At 37.3% G+C, this 12,630-nt stretch overlaps 1 protein-coding gene across 1 annotated transcript in view; it reads left to right on the forward strand.

The window, feature by feature from the left end:
- Positions 1-12,630, forward strand: part of LOC145994824 (uncharacterized) — a 175,088-nt gene that overhangs the window by 81,709 nt on the left and 80,749 nt on the right. The window contains exons 3-6 of the mRNA XM_083131145.1: positions 2,080-2,182; positions 5,578-5,742; positions 8,570-8,692; positions 10,820-10,927. Of these exons, the coding sequence (XP_082987271.1) occupies positions 2,080-2,182; positions 5,578-5,742; positions 8,570-8,692; positions 10,820-10,927 (499 nt within the window). The remainder of the gene's footprint in view (positions 1-2,079; positions 2,183-5,577; positions 5,743-8,569; positions 8,693-10,819; positions 10,928-12,630) is intronic.

The following is a 12,630-nucleotide window of genomic DNA, read 5'->3' on the forward strand; positions in this document are numbered from 1 at the left end:
TATGCCTTCCTATTTTATTACTGTTCTGTCCTATATTTTGTTATTTTTTTCATGTATTTGAAGTTCATTTTTAGTAATTCTGGATCGAAAAGGGGATTTATAACACCGTACGAACCCCTAGTTCGACACGTAACTTAAAGCTATTAGGATTTACCTACTTACTTGATGAACACACGCCAGTTAATTGTTGTTCTTTTGTTTTTTGCCGTCTGCTTTATCTACATCCAGCTTTTCTCAAATCTCACTGCCTCTCTTTCCGCCATATTGCTCATTCCCATCTCTTTGCACCTTGTGAGTTCCATTCGAAAGCCACTTCTGCAATTTTGCTAACTGATTGCTGGAAGTGGGAATTCCTGGAATTCCTGGGTGGATGTTTGGTCGAATTTGGGAATAGAAGGTGATGGAACGGTGGTGCTTGTATGGGTCAACATGGAGACAATGTAGTAGGTGGGGGAATGTTTTTTGAAAATTTCTTAACTGGGTGGGATGGCATCAGTATGCACCGCCTTCCCTCATTTCGGGAACTGCCTATGGTGAGAAATGGTTGTCACCAATTTCAGTTCTATGGTTAGAAAAGGTATACGTTTAAGTATACAGCCTGAGGTACTTGAGTTTCAGGACTACAGCATTTCAAGGGAAAGTGGTTGGGAGGGGAATTAATCGGGATTGAGCCTCCCGAAATATTCTTGACTAAGTAAATTCCTATACTTGAAGACTAAAATTTGTAAACGCTGTAAGTTCCACAATAATTCAAACACCGTTTTCCACGTTAAACTGTGAAATGTGCCATGCTTTATAATGTGGTAAACGTGAAATGTGGCTGGTAGCCCTCTAAGTAGTTCAAAGGGCGTGTAAAGAGGCACTAGTGTGAACGTTCTTGCGGGCTGATGTGCTGAACGATGCGATTTCCCAACACTTTCGCTTTTGGCACTTACAACGTTTACCACTTTTAGTCCTCACTTGTAACATGAATACATCAAGGTATCCAGATGCCAACCTCTCTTCCACGTTGTACACCCTGGATTGCATTGTTGCAGGCTGCCGAGGCCACCATCTTTGCAATTAGCCAAAACTAGCGAAGTAAAATAAATCAAATCAATCAATCACTCGATGCGACCATGTTACTACTTGTTATTAAATACAATAGTCTGTTGTGACTGGATGTTCATTTACTTAATAACACATGTAGTTTAGTTATTTCACGTTCCTTTAAAAAATATTATTTAATCTATCAAATTACAAACTAAGAACAAAACATAAAGCTTTCCTTAATAGTTTATTCATTTCTTTTTCATTCTCCGGATGCATTTTATAATAAGTATGATATTTGAGGCTTATCTTTGCTTGACGATAATGTAAATAAGTTTAATATAACACCATTAAGCCTTGTTTCCATGATTATGAAAAACTAAATATGCTGACCAAGGCAGTATTTTATTTTATTAAAAACATAAACTAAACGTAACGTTTCAACCTTCTAGCATAGTCTTCTTCAGACTCTGTATCAAATACAAAAGTAACAAGATACAAAAACAGGGCATTATATATACACACAAACATTACTCCCTCCAGACTATTAGAAAGTTGTTCTGGAACTTTCTAGCAGGTGGCTTTCTCTTGTCAACTCTACTTTCACATAAAGGGCTAAACATATTTACTTCCATATAAAATGTGGTTGGGCTTTATATCTCACGCTCTTTTTCCTTCATTTTTCTTCCTTCTCCTCTCCTCTTTCTCTCTTGTCCTTTCCACTCTTTCTAACACCTTCTTCCCCTATTTCAGTTCATTGTGTCTTCTTCACCTTTCTTCTCTATTTTCTTGGCGTTCCTTCCTTAACTTTACATTTAGTTTATGTTTTTAATAAAATAAATTACTCCCTTGGTCAGCATATTTAGTTTTTCATAAGTTTAATATGTGACTGGTATTAATTACCACTACGTAAGTGTTAGTTTATGGAAAACCGGTTGCTTGGTTTATGCTTTATGTTGTACGTACATACGTAAGAAGTTAATACGAGTATATCTTGAACATGATGTTATATATTTTTTGTTTTATTAAGATAAACTTTTTAATTTATAGGCAGTTGACATCGTACCCTGACGACATGGCGAGCTCAAACAATTCCGTCGAGAGTTCAGTCGCTCGATCGGAGACGGTTACCATGGAAACTTCCTCCAGTAAAGTGAGTACCATTATAACCTACAATTTACAAATATTCGATTTATTTTTAGAAAAAAAATAATGCCCTTGGCATAGAGTGCAGTCACTTCTGTGACGTAACGTTGCCATTGAAAGTCAATGAGGTTGTTACAAACAGAAGTATCCGTGATTGTACAACATCGAAAGTACGTCAGCCACCACACTATCGTGAGTGCCAGGATTTTAAAAATACCTTCCATACTTGACCAATACTATGAAAATCCCAATACGGGGAGTTAATGTTTGTGTAATGTTCATGAATATAAAGAAGAGTGCATAATTCCTTTCTCTAATTTTTCACTAACCGCAGTGCCCAAATTTGAGCCAAGTAAGCAAGTAATGTTCCCGGTTCTCGATTACCGCTTATCTTTTGCGCTTATCAACCTTTGATAGGGAAGCTTCTTCTTTTTTATTTTTTCCTCTCCCACATCCCTTTCCATCTTGCCTGCACTCTTCTTCACATGTATATATTCTGTCTTTATTTAATTGTCATTGTCAATCCTCCTCATATATTCTTACCATATCAGTCTTGCTGCCTATCCGGCCTTACAGTTTTTCTTCCTAATCCCACCAGCATCATTAGGTATTTCGTCTTGACGACTTGTATTTCCAATTACATTAGTTTAAACCTAATCTTATAAGTATCACTTCGTTATTCAGCAGAGATGCTCGAGAAATCAGTCAAATAAATCACACAAAGCAATTTATATTTCCGTATAAAACTATGAAGGCTGATATTTTTTTTATTGTGCACAAAAGGCAAAGGGCTGAATAGAGTGTAGCAAAAATAAGTTATGTACCAAATATGTAAATATACATACGCCATATATATATATGTATATAGCGCCATATGTGTTGCTGTATTTCTCGCTCTATCTCGTATCAGTATCTGCAGCTACTTGTCAACTACTCAACTACATTCTATTAAATAACATGTAAGATCATGGGCGTTCCTACAGAGGGAGAGAGGGTAATGACCAACCTACAAATTGAATGTCAGGCAAATTCTCATGTTTTATACTTGTAATTTTATGTAACTTTTAACAGTGTGCATGAATTATTATAAGAGATTGATGTAGGTTCATCGTAAGAACACCACAATTTAGAATTCAGTAAGTGTTAGAGATTCTTCCTGCAAAGGTGGGGCGGGTGGTGTCGTGAAAGTTCCGCTCAGTGAAATATCCGCTCACACTTCCAAGAACCATAAATGACCCTCCCCCACCCTAAAAAAATCAAATATTCACATATTATATTTATTTAATATTTTATTCCCATCACACTTTTTCCAGGCTGTGGACTGGCTCAATAATTGAAATATATTTCAACTATTTAGCGTGTTTGAAATTTGTTTATAAAAACTCCGTCATTATTTTCTTGCTAGAAAGCTTTGTCACATCATCGGTTCATCGAGTTTACTGCAGCTTTTGTAAGAATGATATCTCTCTGAGACACGATCTAATGTTGCCTGTTTCTTCGTACCTCTTTTCTGTGTTCTCTATTCTTGCATCCAGATTTTGGTATGAAGTTTTCCTTCTCTTTCCCTCAAAATTTAACGGTGATCTCATGTACACGAAGCCTGAATTTTCCGCTTCTTTCTTCAATCAAAGAACCACGTCTCTGATCCTGGGATTTGGTCGTCCAAGTAGGTTGTTTAGGTGATTATGCTATCATTCAACAGCATTCGTAGTTTCCGTGCCGTCTCTTGTATCACGTCCAAACTTCGACAGGAATTTCTTTATTTTCCAGCCATCTCTCGACAAAATAATAAAAAAAACTCCGATAACTTTGCGTGGATGGAAGCCTCTGATAGGATCTCTAACCAACCATGTCTTCAGGTTTCAGGAATGCTAACGATGGACACATTTTAATATGATGATGAATTTCCTCGTTTTCTCAGTATTCTAGTGTTGAGCCAAGCTCTTGGACCTTTCGCCACAGGCATTTCTTCATATGAAAGTAGCAGCCATTCACTTCGACGGCTAAAATTGCCGCAGCTTCAAAATCTACATTAACTATCTTATCTCCATCCTGGCACAGCTTCTAAGATGTCCTGAAATAATCTTACATAAGTATCCTTCTTTTTGTTCGGCAACAAAGCAACACGATCGGATGTATGTTCGTCTCTTCGTTGCTGCTCCCAAAATCAGCGTGAATTGTGTAAATTTGGCAGAACTCTTTGCTTGAACCTTTAAAAGTTGTCATAAATCTGAAAGCTCTCTCTTCCTTTTCTGCGCTCAGATTAGTAATTCTTTCACCTGAAGTATCGTCTTTTAAAAGAAAACTGATTCCGTCTGTCATTTATAACAATTCTTCGTCAAACACAATTTCCTCCCGCGTCTTCGGTGGCGAAGGGGTGCATTGCTCTCAGCGGTGAGTCATACGCATGTGCGCTTCTTTGCTCCAGGAAACTGAGCGCAAATTTCACAACATTCCATTTGAGCGGAATTTTCACTCAGCGCATTTTTCATACAATCGGGGCGGGTGGTCTTACATCAATTCCATCTAATCACAACTCAATCTCTTTATCGCGATAAGCCAAAAGTGGCAGAAAAGCGACGCTAAATACGAAAGTTACAAATACAAAATCACAAAGTTCATTAATATTTCATTTGAATCTAATTTGAAATATGTTACAAATGTCATTATTATTTATGGGAGGTATAAAATCATCCCCTGGCAGGGGAGAAATTTACCCCTATTGCTATTCATACTTGAGTCTAATGGATGGAGCCCTGGCTCTTCACCATTAATTCAGAAAAATGAAGTCTTAAGGTGAAAGTTCTGAACCGTTAGCCCCTTCGTTCTTGCTCCTAACAATAGTCCCCATTGCAGTTTTATTTAAGAAATACTGATATTAAAACTTCCTGTGAGTTCTTTAATAAATAACTTCTCCCTGATGGCGTAGTGGTAATGCCATCGCCTTACCATCAAAGGGTCTCAGGTGAGATACCCGTTGGAGGCACATAGTAGGTCAGATCACACTTTCAATTGTAGGTCCAGTCCCAAATAGCGTTTCTGTCCATTAGTAGACTTAAATAAAACGTTACACCAAAGTTTACTGTAGTAAATAAGATTTTCCAAGTTTTAGGAAATTATTTTCATTCAATAATAAATATAAGATTTTGTTAAAACTCTTGATCAAACTTCAAAGGGGAAACAATGGTAATGAATATTGACAACAAAAGACTCAACCTTCAGCATTAAGCGAAATTGCGAAAGGAATTAACAATGCAACAACATCTGTTATTATTTATGCCAAACAAAAACAATAATAGTTTTAGTATATTTTAAAACCTTAACTAAATGTGTCTCAGTTTAAACTGACTAAGAAATAAGAACGAATTTTGATTCAAATCACAAAATATTTGTTCATTGCAGGTAGTAAAAGAGGTGCAAACAACGCAAGTCGTTCAATCCAGCTTTCAGTCTGAAAGCTCCAAGATTGAATCTTCGCAAAGCATCAGCTCGGAGAGCCACGCCATAAGTTCCTCCAGTTCTCAGCAGATGTCCTCGCAGCAGCTGACAGCATTTGAATCTGGTCAGGTATGTTTAATTCATTGTATCAACCTCAAATTGGCACCGTAATACGTATTTGGTTTCATAACCGTATTCTTTCATGCACGAATAATCCTTTAGCTCAATTCTAGAAAATCGAATACTAATGGGAACAATTTATAGAAGTACTCTCATAATTTGTTAGTGATGTAACACGAACAACAAATAAAAATTAATCCGATGCCAATGCTTTATTGATAGGTTTTTTGTAAGTATCGGGAGCATTGTGTTATGATCTCGGCTATGACCAGTAATAAGTCGAGCGACATTATTCTGTATTATCTGCAATTTTCTTGTGACTGAAGGTCGGAGATGGCCCCAAGCTGGTGGTGCTGCATACAGGAGTGTGGGACGTACCATCATCTTATACACATGCAAGCGAGTCGTCAGTCCCAAGGTAGGATTTCGGAAAACTGGGTACAATTGTCCAACTCGAGTTTGTGCTTTTGCTGTCACAGTTGAGATGTGTTTATGGAAATTTAGTCTTCGGTACAAAACCACTCCTAGATATGCGGTAAAAGGAAGATCCTTGGAGTCGTAGAATCTTTGGTAGTTGTCCATGTCGACGTGTAAACAAAACTGCTGCAAAACACCAGCGAGTAGACCAATCTTCCAACTCTAATAGTTGTTGTCTCATCCTGCTGTAGCATAGTTCTTGTAAAGGGCTATTTGTAAAGATGGCAACATCATCTGCATAGGTAGCTAACATGTATTTATGAGTAGCAGGGCTATCACTGGTATATAAAGCAAACAGGAGTGGAGATAAAACAGCTCCCTGAGGGACACCAGCACGTATGATCTTAACGGTAGATCGAGCACTTAAAAATTGCACCTGAAATTGTCTATTTTGTAAATACTGATCCAATAATTGCACCAAGTAAATAGGAACTCCTAATTCTGATAATTTCACAATTAATCCAGAATGCCAAATTCGATCAAAGGCTTTGTCAGAGTCAAGAAATACTCCTAGAGTATGTCGACTGAGATTAATGTTTCCTGTAACATACTCCACTACTCGGACCAGTTGCGTAGTAGTACTGTGCTGTTTACGAAATCCGAATTGATAATACTGTAGCAAGCCCTTTTCATCCACCACAGCTTGTAATCGTCTGAGTAGTATATGTTCAAAGATTTTGCTAACATGGCTCAGAAGACTTATAGGTCTATAATTGTGTGGTAGAAGAATGTTCTTTCCTGGTTTTGGCAAGAGGATTATTTTTGCTAGATTCCAACTTGATGGATAATAGCCAGTAAGGAATATAGCATTGGAGACTTTTACTAGAAAAACAAGCAATTTTCTGGGGCCATTCTTCAATTGTAATGTGACAATAGTATCAAAGCCAGGTGCAAGACTATCCAGGGTTTGCAAGACTCGATTTCACAACGAATTCAAGCTGTCCTGAAAGCTAAGGATTAAGAGGGTACTATATATTTTCAAGTGTCTTCCTCCATTAATCTGTCCACTCCCTGTCTGTAGATTCTCACAGAAGAATATTACAAGTGCTGGATACAAATTCCAAATTCGAATGATGCCACCATGGCATCCTTGGACAATCGCCGTAGTATTGGATTGAAATATGGTAGCAGCTAACAACGCCTTCCGTACTATTTTGTGATGAAATCATTATTATTCAACGTAGAAACTTGGAATCAAGCGGAAATCGATAGACGAAGCTTCAATGACTGCAAAGTAATTGTTGTTTACTTTAAAACTTGTAATGAGAAGCATAAATCTTAACTCGCAAAATATAATTTTAAAATTTTAATTCTCTCTTGTCACAAGTGCTGTAAACAGTAGTGCAAGAACGTTTTTGATTTGGGGGAGTTCAAAGTTCAACCTCCGTGTGCATTTGAAATTTTGTTTTGTGTGTGTGTGTGTGTGTGTGTGTGTGGGGGGGTGTGTGGGTGTGTGTGTGTGGGTGTGTGGGTGTGTGTGTGTGTGTGTGTGTGTGGTGTGTGTGTATGCAGAGCCTGCCGTAGGTTGGTGCTAGGCCTGAGGCATACATGTACAATGCACGCGGGACCTATGACCAATTTCTTTCAGAGGTTTGTAAAAATTAAGGAATTTTGTCCCATTACACACACAATATAAAAATTATTACAACTAATAAACAATTAATTTATACATTTCGTATTAGGCTATACCTTTGAACAATAATCAGATGTTGAAGGTTAAAGCCTAGAATTATGGGAAGCAAATAAAAGTCTCTAAATTAGTGTTTCATTTCATTTATGATGCACCACTGGTGCGACGTTCATTATATTTAATTACAAAACTCGGTGTGTGTGATATAAAACTATATATACTATTTTACGTATCAAAGCGTCAATTTTTTCAATAATATTCTCTTTCATAGTTCTCTTTTGTTTATTCTTAATTTAATTTTGATGTTGTAATAAATTGATACATTTTTCAGATAAAATAATATTTTCACTTCATTATTTCATTATATTTGTAAACGAATAGTGTTTATTAAATACTTTTGATTGAAATATTCTAACACGATTTTTATGTACTACTTTGCTTAGAATATGATTTCAGTAATTTTGGATATTTTAAGTTTGTCAAAATAATCCATGAAGTTTTGGAAAATCGGATTAGTGGCTTAATTGGAAGCACCAGCGTCCTTTAAACACGTAATAAACGGTACACAAACAATTGTTTTTATCTGTGCAAGGCCCCCTGAAGCGCGGGGCCTCGGGCGATTCCTCAGTGCTCCCTCCCTAGGGGCTCTGTATGTGTATGTGTATGTGTGTGTGTTCTCTAATGATTGAGCGAACTTGTTACACTCACATCGTGCTTGATATTTTACAGATTCCGCTAACTGGAGCATTGGATGCTAATGGCAACGAGCTAAGTAAACTTGAATCGAAGCAGGAAATAACTTCAAGCAGCCAAGTACTACAAGTGAAGCAGGCAGAACAGGTGATTGAAGAGGTAAACCCACTAACAGTGCTAACACTGCAATGCTAGAAGTAAGCGGCTTTTATAAAGGGTAATGAAGCTGGCTATTGCCTCCCTACTGCCATCCAACAAGAGCTGTGGCGATGAAGTTAGGCAATGTTTGTTTTGAAATCCACTTTAAACTCAAAAGTATGTGGACTGGACATTTTGTTCACGCAACCTCCAAAAAGTGACACTTTACGTCACTTTTCTTCCAAAGAAATGCATTGCCGTTACTGTTACTTTATTTGCAAAGTAACTCTTAAGCAACACGTTACGTTTACATACAATAAACACAGGTTAAACATCTCGATTGATCCTTATGTACAAACGTTACATTTCCAACAGGCACATATGTGTACAGCATCAACATCACGGCATTGGTTTCCGTGAAAGATGAAACCACCCTACTTAATTTATATGATATCAAGTTTTGTTCTAGTGAATAAACTGATCTAAATTCAATAAATTATTCAAGCATGATTTTTAACGCTAAAATAATCTTACATTCTTCGCTCGAATACATTAAAGCAGCAAGGATGCTTTTATAAACAGTTCAACTACCCTGTTTTGAAACATTGACCTCACCTTAAACATGGTGGATCTTTGAGGAAATGAGACTCGGCAAAGTAGTGATACTTACTTTTAAACAGTAACACGTTGCCGTTATAATCATTTATATACTTTCGGTAGCGTGATGCTAACGCCGTTACCGAAAAGGTAACGCCTAGTTTGAGTTAACTTCCAAACTCTGTCTCCACACACACCATCAGATAGATCTAGAGTCGCAGTAATGTCAGTTCAAAGTGTGTTAGCGTTCACTTTATGAACAAGGCTACTCGCAAATGAACCTACAGTTTAAAGCGAATTCCGAACTACTGTTCAAAGATAGAACCGGGATCCTTTGATTACAAGGCGATAGCGGTACCGTTACGCCATCTATGAGCCCCTAATGTCATCTCCATGAAAATTAATACAAGTAAAATTTCCTTAAAAAGGTAAAAAAAAAAAAAAGGTAAAGTGCTCCCCCTGTACTTAGCACCACGCCCTGTGCTTAGCACCACGCCCTGTGCTTAGCACCACGCCATGAAGGCGTATAGGGGGTGTGGGGGTAACGCCCCACACTTTCTTGATCCGGTCGTGAGTGGGGGTAATGTGATCAGCATCACGCCCCTGACCGCCTTTACCCTCCAGGGTTTCCCCCAGGTACCCATGTTATTCGACGTTGGGTGGGCGCCGCTTCCAACGTTAGAAAAGTTCCCGGATTTGAACCGGCCGGGGATCAACCCGGGACCTTTAGCATGGTAGTCAGACGCGTTACCGACTGAGCCACCGCGGCTCATTTCCTTAAGTTTTGGTTACTGAATCGCACACAATACGTTCCCCAAACAACACATATTCAATCCGGGTTGTCTGTAGCATTCCTCTACATCCTAAAATTAATTCATAAGAGAATATTTCTCTGTCGGCTGCAAAATTTAAGGAAATAATACATTACAATTTTCCGACATCTTGAAATTGTTCAATAGGTTAATAATGAGGAATACGATTCAATGCTTGATAATGCTTATTCTAATAAAGGCAATGATAACTCGCAGTGAGAATGCATCTAAAACCTAACCTTCAAATGAGGCGAACACAAATTAATTAATTCTACGTGTTATGTGCGTTAATAATCACATATTGTACATGTCAGAAAACTTACTAAAAGTTTGATTGTTCACTGGAGTTTCTTCTATACATAATATAGCTTTACATTTAATATTATTACATGCATAATTGTTTGTATTTATCTAAATTCAATACATTTTTCAAGCATGATTTTTTTACTTAAATGTTCTAACGCTTAAATAATATTACGTTACATTCTTCTCTTAAATGCAACATTAAAACAAGGATATGTTTCATAAAGAGTTGAACTATGTTGTTATGAAACAACGACTCCTTGTCAACAATTAGAAAGAGATTAAGAAATAATCCACTTCAACTATAGAGTGACAAACAGCTGTTTGTCGCAAATACTCTGAATATTTGTCTGGATGTAGTGTTCTAACGCTATCGTTCCAGAGAATTAAAAAAAATCTGTAGCTAGTTTTGTTTCTCAAGACTTGTTCTTCGCAGGTTTCCAGCGAAGGCCCCCCTAGTACTTGGTCCCCTTCGCTGCAGGGAGCTCTGGAAGGGGTCCAGGACTTAATGAAGAAGATAGAACAAACCGACACATCTGACTGGGTCAGTAACCCAAACATCGTCATTGCATTGTCTTAAGCAATGTATGTAGTGTAGTGCATCCATCGTAGCTTGGCGCATATTCTCATGAAATTCAATGCAATGATACTAGGCAAATAGTCCAGTCTCGTTTAGGGAGTAGAATCTGACTTAGTGGTAGCAAATACTATTAGTTTAGCTACGACACACTAGCAACAACGGTTAATTGCAGTAGGAATATATTTATGTAGTTACTTAGCAGCTTTGATAAATAGCATAGTATTCATACATATACATTCATGACGCATACATGGTTAAAATTCAATTCTTGTATAAAAGAACAGTAGATCCATGTTACTTGTGAAAAATATTATAATTGCCTATGAATTTCGACGACATTAGTATCAGGGTGCACAATAGCAACATGTGCTGAGACACCTATTAATTTTAACTATTTATTCATTCACTCTGTGACACATAACCTTCATTCAGAAACGTTGTTGGCAGTGAGTTACCGGAATATTTTTTTCCAAGTATTAAGGAACTATTATTATATTATACGAGAATTGAAGCAGTCCTGTTGGTTGCATGCCCTTCGTATTTCTTGTAAGCATTAACATGATTATAATCTAACACTAATCTTTCTCCCACAAAATTGATCCACGCAGTTTCACTTCCTTGCGTATATGAGTAAAAAAGTAAATGGGATGTAGAAAACGGTTGCGACATCACATGTAGAATACGTACTTGTGATCAATATTTAATATTATTCGATATTTAATTACCACGAGTTTTCTTGTCTGGCAGAGGGGCGGACAATGTGACTGGCTTGCTCTCTCCTCCCCTTCACAAGCAAGCTTTTGGTTTGAATCTTGAGCCAGTGCTGGCTACGATCTTGCCATAAAGGAACACACTTTCTTAAGTCTACCGCAGAGAAAATTAACATTACATGTTCCAGTCGCCCAGTCGTTAAATCTTAGTAGAAAATTTTCTATCAACTCTGCGAATCTTCATGACCGTTTCTAGTTTTTAGTCTGGTTACTTATCTAACTTTCTAAATCTTTGTTAGATCCAGATAATATTAATATAGTTGCACGTTTCTTGCAGTTTCCATATTTACTTGTGAATGATTTGGTGTTGGTGTTCCATTCTTTGACGATTATATTAATCAATGCCATCTTCTCAGATTGTTCAACTAATGGGCTGTCGCACTGGACCACCCTAGCTCTCATACACACACACATGCGCGAAGAGACAAAGAGAGAGAGGGGGGAGAGGGAGACATGCACACACACACACACACACACATACTAATCCGTAAAATGAACCCTCTTCGTAACCAAATTCTAAGATACAGCCAACTAGATGATGTTGTCTCTAAACGTTTATTTTACTTGCATCTTGCTCGCTGTAATTAGTTGTACAGCAACTTTCGTCCTACGAGCTAATGTCATACATTTACAAATTAAATATGTGACGAAATATGCAATACATAACACCAATACAAATCCTCCCGATATTTATTATGGAATAATAAGCAAGCTTTCTGTCAAGTATACTTTACATTTTCACATAGGAAAAGGAATGCATTTATACATACGAGAGAAGATTTAAATGTGTAATATGTAATGTAATCTGTTATGTTCATAATTCGTTGAACTAAAATAAAAACAGGGAAGAAGATAAGATTTAATATTGCAACCATAATTTCTAATATCAGTCAGTGC

This window comes from Lepisma saccharinum, chromosome 11, assembly GCF_977018435.1.
Source record: "Lepisma saccharinum chromosome 11, izLepSacc3.1, whole genome shotgun sequence".
Classification (NCBI taxonomy): domain Eukaryota; kingdom Metazoa; phylum Arthropoda; class Insecta; order Zygentoma; family Lepismatidae; genus Lepisma; species Lepisma saccharinum.